The 12,621-nt window shown below is 40.1% G+C and overlaps 1 protein-coding gene across 1 annotated transcript; it reads left to right on the top strand.

Moving 5' to 3' along the window:
• The first annotated feature begins 322 nt into the window (after window positions 1-322).
• Window positions 323-4,868, top strand: LOC136510619 (MADS-box transcription factor 58-like). Its single transcript, XM_066505009.1, has 8 exons — window positions 323-500; window positions 3,740-3,747; window positions 3,845-3,906; window positions 4,000-4,099; window positions 4,250-4,291; window positions 4,383-4,424; window positions 4,565-4,742; window positions 4,852-4,868. The coding sequence occupies exons 1-8, from the start codon at window positions 323-325 to the stop codon at window positions 4,866-4,868; spliced, it is 627 nt and encodes a 208-aa protein (XP_066361106.1).
• The last annotated feature ends 7,753 nt before the right edge of the window (window positions 4,869-12,621 follow it).

Raw genomic sequence — 12,621 nt, 5'->3', positions numbered from 1 at the left:
CCTGATCGAGGCGTAGGGGGCGACGGGGCCAAGGCCAGGGCAAGGGGCCGGTGGGTGTGGTGCGGTGATGGCGAGCGCAGCGCAGGGGCTGGCGGCTGTGGGGCAGGGCACCAAGGGAGGGTGCACAGGGCGGTGAGGGTGGCTGCGCATGGGGTGGCTCGCCTGCTCCTGCTCGGCTTGGGTGCTTGGACGAGCGTGAGAGGGGTGTGGCCGCACGCATGATGCTACGAGCCGACAAAGGCGTAGCCAAGTGGGGCGATCGGTGGGAACCACTAGAGCAGGGCGGGTGCGGGCATGGGGCTGACGGCGGCATGCGGGGGCCATGCGTGAGAAGCCGGTAGCTGGCGCGGGCGCGGTGTGGGAGCGGGGCCTACGGCTGGCATGGGCGTGCCGTAGGAGCGAGGCCTGCGGCTGGCGCGAGCGTGGCGTGGGCACGGGGCCGATGGCTGGTGCGGGCGCGGTGCCGGCGGCTGGCGTGGGCACGGTGCCGGTGGCTGGCTGTGTGTGTGTGTGTGCGGGCGCGGGTGTGCATGTGTGTGTGTGCGTGTGTGTGCGGCCGAGGCTGTGTACGATGGAGGTTTGCTGAGTGCCCGTGATCTAGCACTCGGCAAAGCCAAGGTTTGTCGAGTGCTAGATCGCGGACACTCGACAAACCCGTTTTGTTTTTTTTCATTTTTGAACCATAAACTAGTGCGTGTGTGTGGGGCCGTGAAGCGGTTTGCCGAGTGTACCAGGTCTGACACTCGGCAAACCCTAGTTTTGCCGAGTGTCAGATCATAGGTACTCGGCAAACATTTTTTTATTTCCCTCCTTTTCCATAACGTGTTTTCCTCAATTTTGTTTCAATATACTTTAAAAATATCTTCTCAAATTCACTGAACAATATATATTTGATTTTTCTAGGAATATTATTTGATTTTTTATGCAGTTATAGCTCAAATTCAATCTATATCAATTAAAATCTTATAATTGCATTTGATAAATTAAAATTATCAAACGGATCCAAAAAATTACCAAAATTTCATATGAATCAATCTATGTTCTCTATTGCCTATATAAAAAGTTTTGAAGTCAAACTCGAATTCGATTGTCACTTTGACTCCAAATCCTACCGAAACCTTCTCAACGCTACGATTCTTCTTCTAAGATACTTCGGTTTATAAACATTGTACGTCACAGATTGTGTGAAACCTTCTCATTTTTTACCACGGCCTCCACATATGATATCATTAGATCTTTACAAATCTCATGATTTTTGGACTTCGTTTGCTTTTTTTAGAATTTAAAAACCATTTGGCCACATGTTCGTGGTCGTGTTTCCTAAACAAGACCTTCGAATTTTCTTTTCATTTCCCAGGTAAGGCCTCACACCGAACTCAATAACATGAATATCATTTTTCTACTCATTTTATTCTATTATTTGAATCAATGCAGTTCAAATTTGACTTATACAAAAAAATTCCTTGAAATTCAATAAATTAATTAAATATAGCAAACAGATCCAGAAATATACCAAATCAGATCTTAACATGGAGTACCACATGTTGTATGTGGAGAGTAGAAAAATTTTCAAGGTCAGAAGAGAAAAAAAACTTATTATTTCATGCAGTTATAGCTCAAATTCAATCTATATCAATTAAAATCCTATAATTGCACTTAATAAATTAAAATTATCAAACGGATCCAAAAAATTACCAAAATTTTACATGAATCAATCTATGTTTGCTATTGCCTATACAAAAAGTTTTGAAGTCAAACCCCAATTTGACCGACACTTCGACTCTAAATCCTACCGAATCATTCTTAACGCTACAATTCTTCTTCTGAGATACTTCGGTTTGTAAACATCGTACATGATAGATTTTGCGAAACCTTCTCATTTTTACCACGGCCTCCACATATGATATCATGAGATCTTGGAAATCTCATGATTTTCTGACTTCGTTTGCTTTTTTTAGAATTTAAAAAACATTCGGCCACACGTTCGTGGTCGTGTTTCCCGAACAAGATCTTTGAAATTTCTTTTCATTTTCTGGGTAAGGCCTCACACCGAACTCAATAACATGAATATCATTTTTCTACTCATTTTATTCTATTATTTGAATCACTTGTAGTTCAAATTTGACTTATACCAAAAAATTCCTTAAATTCAATAAATTAATTAAATATAGCAAACAGATTGAGAAATATACCAAATCTGAACATGGAGTACCACATATTTTATGTGGAGAGTAGAAAAAGTTTCAAGGTCAGAAGAGAAAAAAACTTATTATTTCAAGCAGTTGTAGCTCAAATTCAATCTATATCAATTAAAATCCTATAATTGCACTTAATAAATTAAAATTATCAAACGGATCTAAAAAATTACCAAAATTTCACGTGGATCAATCTATGTTCTCTATTGCCTATACAAAAAGTTTTGAAGTCAAACCCCAATTCAACCGTCATTTTAACTCCAAATCCTACCGAATCCTTCTCAATGCTACGATTCTTCTTCTGTGATACTTCGGTTTATAAACATCGTACGTGACAGATTGTGCGAAACCTCCTCATTTTTTACCACGGCCTCCACGTATGATATCATGAGATCTTGACAAATCTCATGATTTTCAGACTTCGTTTGCTTTTTTTAGAATTTAAAAATCATTCGGCCACAAGTTAATGGTCATGTTTTTCTGAACAAGATCTTCGAAATTTCTTTTTATTTCCCAGGTAAGGCCTCACACCAGACTCAATAATATAAATATCATTTTCCACTCATTTTATTCTATTATTTGAATCACTTGCAGTTCAAATTTGACTTATACCAAAAAAATCCTTGAAATTCAATAAATTAATTAAATATAGCAAACAGATCCAGAAATATACCAAATCTTAACATGTAGTACCACATGTTGCATGTGGAGAGTAGAAAAAGTTTCAAGGTCAGAAGAGAAAAAAACTTATTTATTTGTCGAGTGCAAAAAAAAAACACTCGGTAAAATAAATTTTTGCCAAGTGCTAAAGGAAAACACTCGGCAAACTTTAATGGACACTCAGCAAACTCCTAATGGCAGGTACACTAACTGACGGATGTCCACGTGGCGGTTTTTTGCCGTGTGTCTCTATTTTGCCGAGTGTTTTTTCCTAGTTTGCCGAGTGGTCTTTTTTCAGCACTCAGTAAAAGAGTTTGGTATGCCGAGTGCCATTGTTTTGCCGAGTGTGGTTTCTGCAGCACTCAGCAAACATCTTTTTTGCCGAGTGCCCGATGGAATGCACTCGGCAAATCACCTGTTTCCGATAGTGATTGTGTATATATATTTAGACTCAGGATATTTTTTTGACATGTGGTATATATATATATCTGTTAGCCTGGGAATTGCTATGGAGGCATGTAGCTGATGTGGGATCAGACCAGTTGTTAGAAACAGAAAAAACTGAAAAAAATACCTTTGATAGCTTTTAGGTCTGGATTGCATGATCCTTATTTTCTTTTCGGAAAGAGTAGCTCTAATTAGTACTAAATTAGTCTACAAAGCTCTGAATTTGTTGTAAAGGTTTACATATACTTTAGAGATACTTCATGTTGTGCAGGCGCGCAACTTTATAAATATGGCAGTTAGTGTGATCAAATGGAGTTTTGGTATTGCACATATTTTCTTTTTCCTACAAATAGATTTGTATGAAATAAATTAATTGGAGTACATTGGCTTTTCTTGCAATTGATAAATGATTATACCATTTAGTTCACATTTTGCAGTCAGACCTGTTTGTTATGAATGTCGAAGGAACTTCCACTAACATTTTGAAATAGAAATCAACAGCAGTATGCAATATTACTAATCGAACTTTTGCAAACTTGCAGCACTACAAGCAGGAATCTGCTAGGCTGAGGCAGCAGATCACTAACTTGCAGAACTCCAACAGGTTCAGTTTTTATACAAAATTATCATGTGCGTCCTGATCTGTTAACAAAACAGAAAGGTCATTTGATGAATTTATAAGCCCCCGATGTTTCAGGGCCCTGATAGGTGATTCTATCACAACCATGAGCCACAAGGACCTTAAGCACCTGGAGACTAGGTTAGACAAAGGCCTTGGAAAGATTAGAGCAAGAAAGGTACTATGCACTATATATATAATAACAATTATCCTCACTCAAACTTCAAAAAGTCCTTTTTTCTTTTTCTGATGTCAATTCTATTTATTGCATTATGTGTGGAAAAAGAAATATTTTGTTTACGCAATTAATGAGCATCCAACTCTGCAGAACGAAGTGCTGTGTTCTGAACTCGAGTACATGCAGAGAAGGGTAAAGAGCAACAAGAGAACATTTTTCCTCTCACAAATTTATTGATTTACTCGACATTGAACAAAATAAAACAAGAATTTCATCTTTTCAGGAAATGGAGTTGCAGAATGACAACTTGTACTTAAGGAGCAGGGTAAGTAACCTGTTAGTTGCTATGGACTGTGTGATCACTCTTAGAAGAATTTTTTTTGAACTGTAGTTACTGAAATGCTAAGTTATCTTAGCTTTAAAGAAAAATATTGTAACAAGCTAATAACTGTCTCACAAGCACAGGTTGAAGAGAATGAAAGGGCACAACAGACAGTGAACATGATGGGGGCACCATCGACAAGTGAGTATCAGCAGCAGGGTTTTATTCCTTATGACCCAATAAGGAGCTTCCTGGAGTTCAACATCATGCAGAAGCCTCAGTTTTACTCCCAGCAGGAAGACCGGAAAGACTTCAACCTAGGTAGATTTTTATCTGCCACATTTATTTGAAAAGTATTTAAATGGACACCCCTCAAATGTTTCATAATATCATGTAAATTCTTCTAAATGACATATTAATTGGTTGTCAGAAAACATGAGTCCATAGGACTAAACCTCCCACTTGGCTACATAAAATTTCCTCTCCAAGTACATCTCATAGCAGTTTTTGCCATCCTGATCTCTTTTAATGTCTTCAGGGGGAAGATAAATAATGGACCCCTGGAGCTTGAGTTGTCCGTGATCATGTGACTGCAAGTGAGAAACTGGAGCTACATTACTGTGGAATTATATGTAAAGACTAGTACTACTGCTCATGTGTGCGCGCATGCGCGCACGTAGTATGCACAATTTCATCCCACTATTAAGGCTTGGTACCAACTATGTGATATATAATTAATCTTTATTTGTAATCCAGGATATTTGTGATTCATGCATGCATGTCTCCTTAATTCTCACCATATAAAAATAAGTCACGCATAAAAAAATCCTAAAGCTGAGCCGCAGTGTTGGATGACTGAAAGATAGGATTCTCCTTGGGTTCATATTAGTGTGCTTAGTTTATGTTTCACACTTGCTTATCTAAGACCTTTTATTCATAGTGTGATCCTTGCTATGGGCATGATTAAGGACTCATTAGATTGCTTTAATTTAGTAGAACAACATGCTAAGGGGCTTAGAGTTTGCATATACCAAGATTGTTTTATTAATTTCTTTAGAGCCCAGTTCACCTCCTTCTTGGGTCATGGGTCATTCGGTCCTTATAGATGCGCATCCACATCTATGAACACACACACACGCACGCTCACCCATCCATTATGAGCACAAATCTTTTGATTGATGAAGTCATGCTAAGAAAGTCTCGATGTCGATAGGCATGTTGTCTATGATTAAGAAGTAGTGTTGTACATTTGTACAATAAGTCTAGAAAAATGCGAGGACCCATCTTGAAACAAGGATCTGAATGCTAGGTGAGCAGTTCAACCACGTGAAACTAAACTAGTTCTTTGGTTCCAATGTTTTACTAAACGGTAAACGGTCTTTACATGGTCGCCCTTCGTTTAGCGTTTAGGCTATTTACACGGTGTTTAAACAAAGTTAAACGGTCTAAACGGTTTTGTACTTAAAAAATATACATATAATTATATATGTGCATGTAAAAAATCAAGTATTATAGCATTTATACATATTTATCCGAGTAAAAATCAATTATTTTGGTATGCATATATATTTAATTATTTATGCACGTGAAAAGAACCAAATATAGATATTTATGCATGTAACATATCAAGTGTACATATTTATAAATATAATAAACTTAAGTATACAAATTTATCCATACAAAACTGAACTAGATTAACCTCACGTTCGCCTAAACAACCGTTTAAACAGCTGTTTAGCCTGTTTAATACAGTTTATCTCCGTTCCGTTTAGGCCGTTTAGACCGTTTTTCCGTTTTTTTATCGTTTAAACAGTCAACCGTTTAATTTCCATTTACCCCCTAAACAAAACAGTTTACCACCGTTTACCATTTAGTGGTCGTTTAATCGACTGTTTAGACCATTTAGGCGAACACTGTTTGGTTCATAATATTTTATTAACTTATTTCCACGTTAGTTTGATGTGTTATCTTTATGCTGATAATTCAAACCCTACCAAATACAATTTAGTTGCACATTTGTAAATAAGAAACAGAAACCATTACATGTAATAAAAGGACAGGTAACGTGCTCGTACGTTGCTACGGAACAACTAAACTTTTGTACTTAAAATACACGGATCGCATGATAAGATAATAATATTGTGAAAATAAATACCGACATTAAAGTGACATTTAATCCAAAAAAGCAAAGTTCATGCCCATGCATTGCTACAAGAACGCAACAAATAAAACCACGGCAATCGAAGTCTAAATGTGTGTTATACATTTACAAAAAAAAAACGATGTTCAGAGTGTGTTTTTCGCGATGTGCCGTAGCAAAGAAAACAAAGGCAATAAGAGGGAAAACATATGATAAATGAACATGGCAAAACTTAACAAATAAATTTATTAGTTCTATATATAGGTTCATACCCGTGTGTTGCTACGGGAACAAAAAAAACAAATACAATCATAACAATTGAAGTCTAATAATGTTATACCCTTACCAAAGGAAAAGGGATGCTTTGAGTGTGATTTTCGTGATGTGCGGTAGAGAAAACAAAGACAATAAGAGGAGCATGGAAAATATATGAGGAATAAAAATAGCAAAACTTAATTAGCTACGTTGCAAGCGCAATCTTATAGAAAAACATGAGTGGACAAAACGACTAATCCCTTCTTGAAAAAAATATGCACTAAACAGAGAAGTTCCGAACCAAAACATCCATAGGCTACATGTGCTCTTTGGCTGCTTGTTAAAGAGCTAGTGGCATGACATGTGAAAGTGTCCTCGAAGAGTCCACCCTGCTAGGAAGCTCTTGTTGCAGACTATGCCAATGCTTATGAAGCCTACGTGAATCCTGATGCCATATTTGAATCAATGAAGACGGCAGTAAGTCACACTTGATAACAGTAAGAAGAAACAATACAAAAGTGTGATGAGGACCACAAATTATAGGAAGAACAACTTTTACTTTTATACAGGGATGCTTATATGCATGCAATGCCTAGGTTTAACATAACAGTTATGGTAAGAAGACAAAAAGAATAGGTAACCTGGATTTCCTTTGGGAAAGTCACACAAAATAGTATGGTCTATAGTCTGAAACCAGGTAGAGCCATGTCTATTTGCTCAACAATTCTCATAACTTGGGTTGGAAACCCATATCAAGCCCTCTATCTTTCGTGCTTATAGGTCAAGATATCTAATTGATTGTAAAGATGCTCTTTCCTTTTCGACAAATCGACTAATCGACCAGGGGTGGCCACAGGCCACAAGAAAGTAAACAACGCTGTAGAAATCTCTTAATTGCACATAGAGAAAACAAACTTAAGAAAATAATTTATGGCAAACACATTGATCATTCCAGACCAAATGTGTGGTGAAACATCTTAAATTTAAAATGGTAAATCTGGGTACTATATGCTGTGATTCATAACATGGAACTTCTTGAGGGTGCAATAATGCATCTGAGCTAAATACACCTTCATTAATGTCCATGTTCAAGGATTGAACATAAGGTTATCTAGGTTAAAACTTGTATAAGCTGCTACTGTTAGCACATATGACAAACTCAATAGGCCTGAATAATGGTGTTTGGACCATGCTCCATTTTAGTTGTTAAAATAAGCACATGACTGATGCAGCAAGTATTAGAACTAATCACACCAATATGAAACACGACACAGGAGCTACACCAAACATGGATATGAAGAAACAAAAAAAATCTGATTGAGCACCTAAATGTGCCCATTCCTAGGATTTTTTTAGCATTTTAAGGTCTAGAGTACAAATAAGTTGGCAGTCAATAAGCACAAGAAGCTAGCGCTAGTGCTTAAGGCTTAGCTTGATAAATGCTAAAATCTCCCGCATGTGCACACATGACCAACAAAGCAGTAAAGCACCTTAGTCCAATAGGAGTTGTCCTAAAGCCTTTCATCTGTAATTTTGACACTATCCGGCTTCACCCGTTGAAAAGGAGTTAGAGCTGCAGTAGATGAATAAAAAGGAAATTTATCACAATTCTGACATTGGTAAGACTAATGATGCCTACTTCAACTTGCTCTGAACAGAAAGGCTGGTGCTGGTGCTTTTTGTTACAAGATTAATGACAAAATAACATCCCCCAATAGCCAATGGACCAAATAAGATCACACAGCATAATAAAATATAGGCAATGCCTCAGGTTTTTGTTAACGTTGACTGAGATCCTATAAATTCTAATGTGATTTTTGTTTACCGTGGTGTTTAATCAAGATCCTCTGTCAGCTCAATATTGCCTACTAAATTTGCAAAAATTATTGGTGACCCATTGGACTGAATAGCTGAATCCTCAGAATACAAATCAGCAACAAAATCCATATTTGATTTCTATCTGTATTTTTTTCATTTAAAATGGAAACATGACTCAGAAGGCAGTAAAATAGACGAATACTTAGTCACATACTCACATCCAAATTTTAGTTTTGGCATATCAGCTCAGGAAGCAAAAACATAACAATCCTGGTTGCAATAGGAAAACATTTTTACAATAGGGGCATGCCTTCACTTGTCATATCAGCATCAATGACAAGCAAGGCCTTTGCAATATCTCAATTTCTTCTACATACATATATGGCTAATAGAAGCAACCCGACCCAAGCCATCTAATTGCAGCAAGCATGAATACCGCTGAGCACTTAACATTTTAACTAAACTAAATTTTCACTGCGCAGTTCACACTCATGAGTTCTGAGCCATGAAATGGACAATGATTAGCAAGTATGCATTTTACCTCATAGTTGTAAGCGAATGATATGTCTGCACCTACGTTTTGAAGCCCGCACATTCAACTGTCACGCAAAGGAGGTAAACTACCATGAACACACTCCAGTGATGACACCACCAACCTACCTCTAATATCTTGGCTAAGCTGAGCTCCAAGAATAGGTACAAGTGTACAACGACTGCAACCTCTTCACCTTCAGGATGAAACTTACTGCCATCGAGCCCTTCTCGGCGTGCTTCCTGCACAGCACTACAAGGAGTACGCAAATATTTTTGCCAGAGGCTCTGAATTTGAGACATCGAGTAGGAGTTGATCTAGGGCTAGGGTCAAAGCATTCTACCATGTGATGGTTCAGAAGCTTACAACGCAATAGATGCTGGCAAAGGGGGTGTCGCCGAACTTGGGTGACATGAAAGGCGGCATCGAGATTGGCCGATGGGAGCACGAATGGCGAGGGCAATCCCACATACTCTTTGACCTAGGTACTCCCAACGTCGAGCTCCTGTAGCAGCCCCCACGCTACATTCTCCTCCTTAGGCAGCCACCGACGACTCATTCTCTGCGGCCTCCTCCTCACCGAGCAGCCACGCCTCCGCCTGCTCCAGCTCCTCCACTCACCGGAGCAGCTCCTCCACCGCCTGCTGCTTCAAGAAGGACACCACAGATCTAGGAGAGGGAGAAAAAGGGACATGGATAGGGAGAGGAGAAAAGGCAGGGGCTCACCTCGGCCTGGGGTTTGGCATGGTGACCAGCAGACCCTAGTCGTGTCGTGCGTGCAGATCCTTCATGCATGCCTCACACTTGGAATTGTGGTGGGGCAGGCGCTGGGAGTCCCTAGGGCCATCCCTATCATTGGTTTCTCCTTCCATGCGCCCCTCACCACCGCCGCTGAGGCCATTTGCTGCTGGGGCTTCTTCTGCCCTGTGAACCAACGTGGTAAAGGCAGGACGATGGAGACCAAACACCCTTCGCAGATGGGACCAAGGCCGAGGTCGGGGTAGGCGGCGGCCTCGGCGTGGTAGCGGCGAGGCGTCGGCGTCGGCGGGGTAGGCCAGTAGGAGCGGGTAGTGGCGGCACGCGTCGATTCTAGATCTGCGCTGGGTCGTGGCCGGCCAGGCCGTGGCTGCAGCTGGCGGCCGAGGAGAGGGAGGAGGCGCCTGTTGGCCAGCGGATGGAGGGAGGGGCGACGTGGCTGCGTCTCGCTGTGCCCGGCTTGGGGATTCACTTGAGGCGGTCGAGCGTAGGTGGAGGAGATGCTCGCGTGATTGGAGGAGATCACGCGCGCCGCGACGGGGAATCCCGTGATTGTAGGAGAGCGAGAGGGTGAGGGATTTAGGAAGGTGAAACAAGAGGTGTCGTGATTTCGTGGAGCCAGGCGGGAATTTTTTCCGATGATCACGATTGCACGTTCTTTTCATAGTTGTTTCCTTTTGAAACCATGGGAGCGAGGTTTGTTTCCTTCGCAAGGACGAGCGTAGGAGCGACGGGTGCTGGATCGCAGCAAGCAGAACTATGGGCTCACGTTGGAATGTCGCACAAAAAAATATCCACGTTTTATTCTTTTTAGTTGTGGGAGATGTTCCTTTTTAGATTTGGTGCTACCTAGCAGATGGAGGCTGTCCGAGGTAGCTCCAAAATCGTGTAGCTAGATTATCTATTTCCTATCCAAATAAGAAAAGCTACAACTATATCCATCTTCTGGTGTTGAGCTCTCAATTGTCTGTTCATACTAAATAGAATTGGGTATGATGTGGATACATGGGCCTGTTTGGTCCCCGCTAAAGTTTAGCTACTAAAGTTACAAACAAACTGACTAAAAAGTGATTCAAGTAGTTTAGTCACATTAGTCACCCAAAAGTAGCTAAAAGTGGACTAAAGTGTCCAGTGGACAAGGGCTGCCCCTCATTATTACTGGTCCCCCACCCTGATTTGGGTATTCATTAGGGATAGTATGGTCTTTGTTGAACTGCTTTAATTACCTTTAGTCACTTTTAGTGACTAGAACTAAATAGGGATGACTAAAGTTTAGTCATTAGTTTTAGTAGCTAAATTTTAGTCATAGGAAACCAAACAGACCCAAAATACTAGTGTTGTTGTTCAAGTCCCTTGAACTCCTAGGCAATATGTGTTATCTAGGTAGACTACTTCTATTAGAAATATAAATTAAAAGAAGGTCGACTATATAAGGTTTAAATAATTCTAAACTAGATGGCACCATAAGATAAAATCATGACTTAGAAAAAAAAATCTAAAACTAGTTATATATTTTTTGAGTTAAAATAAGTTTATATGAATTTTGTAATATTAAATCGGGTTTTGGATTTTCAGTTGCATATAAGTTTCAATTATATTTTGGCTGATTTATTGAAATATTATTTTTGCAACCTGTTTACTCGCAGGCTTCCAAGATTGTGCCAATCAAAGAAGATCCATGTCAGCCACGATTCTGTAATCGGGTCTCTTGGGATGATGTCAGCGGATAGCGATGATGAACTACGGTTGGCGCCAGGAAACTATATATCGGATTCTACAAAAAGGAAAAGATTAGAGTCCAAGTTATCTAAAATTAGGAATATTTTCGTTTATGCCAAGGATTGTAACGAATCGTGCTCGAGTAGGATTCATGTTTAGACTCCGGGTATAAATATCAGACCCCGACTATTATAAAAAGAATCAATTAATCCAAATACAAGTCAATTACTTTTTCGGCTCCGGCCACCCCTTAGGAGTAGGAGTAGAGTAGATCTCGGTAAGTTCTTCAGCGAGTATGGCTGCATCGATCTGGTCGACCTGCACTGCTTGTCTGTAAGTACCGTCATGGTTTATACCTCTGTTCGTATGGCTGTATCGATCCGGTCGACCCCCACTGCGGCTCTAGTATAAGCTAGTTGTCGACTCTTGTTCAATTCAAGTATGGCCTGTGTGATTCTGCCTCACACCCCACTGCTTGAATTAGACCAAGGTCAAGTTATCGGCTCTACCTTAGAATGACAGTCTTTGGTAGATTCATTAAGTTACCGATATTATTTATTGCTTTTATTATTTATCTAATTACAGCAATATCACTCTGCCCGATTGAGATTGATTTAGATCGGCCTTATATCTTATTTGACCCATCGTTTGCTAACCTAAAACTGATCCAATCTACACCTTAAACGATGAGTTATGTCTTATCCACTGTTTTACATCAATCTTGATCGTGCATAACGTGCGGTTAAGGCATGTTGCGTCTTAAGTAGATCTATTGGCTAGAGAGAACCGTTCCACGGCCCGTTATCACGGCCTATGTGATTCTGCCTCACACCCCACTGTTAGCACCGTGGAGTGGGGATCGATATTTAGTAGATCTATTCCTGGTAAGGCATGACTTTAACTATGCGTTATGCCTGAATCGGCTGTTTTAGCCGAACGCTTTTACGAATAGTTCGCATCACGAGACCGTTGAAGTAAAG

This window comes from Miscanthus floridulus, chromosome 16 (genome assembly GCF_019320115.1).
Source record: "Miscanthus floridulus cultivar M001 chromosome 16, ASM1932011v1, whole genome shotgun sequence".
Taxonomy (NCBI): domain Eukaryota; kingdom Viridiplantae; phylum Streptophyta; class Magnoliopsida; order Poales; family Poaceae; genus Miscanthus; species Miscanthus floridulus.
The sequence above is the reverse complement of the archived record's forward strand: the minus strand, read 5'-3'. Positions and strand labels throughout refer to the sequence as shown.

Excerpts from the sequence above, each read along its gene's own strand:
- LOC136510619 (XM_066505009.1), top strand. The coding sequence starts at position 323 with ATGCGTGAGAAGCCGGTAGCTGGCGCGGGCGCGGTGTGGGAGCGGGGC. Across the intron at positions 3,907-3,999 it reads AACTTGCAGAACTCCAACAG|GGCCCTGATAGGTGATTCTA; the intron begins GTTCAGTTTTTA and ends CCGATGTTTCAG. Across the intron at positions 4,425-4,564 it reads ACTTGTACTTAAGGAGCAGG|GTTGAAGAGAATGAAAGGGC; the intron begins GTAAGTAACCTG and ends TCACAAGCACAG.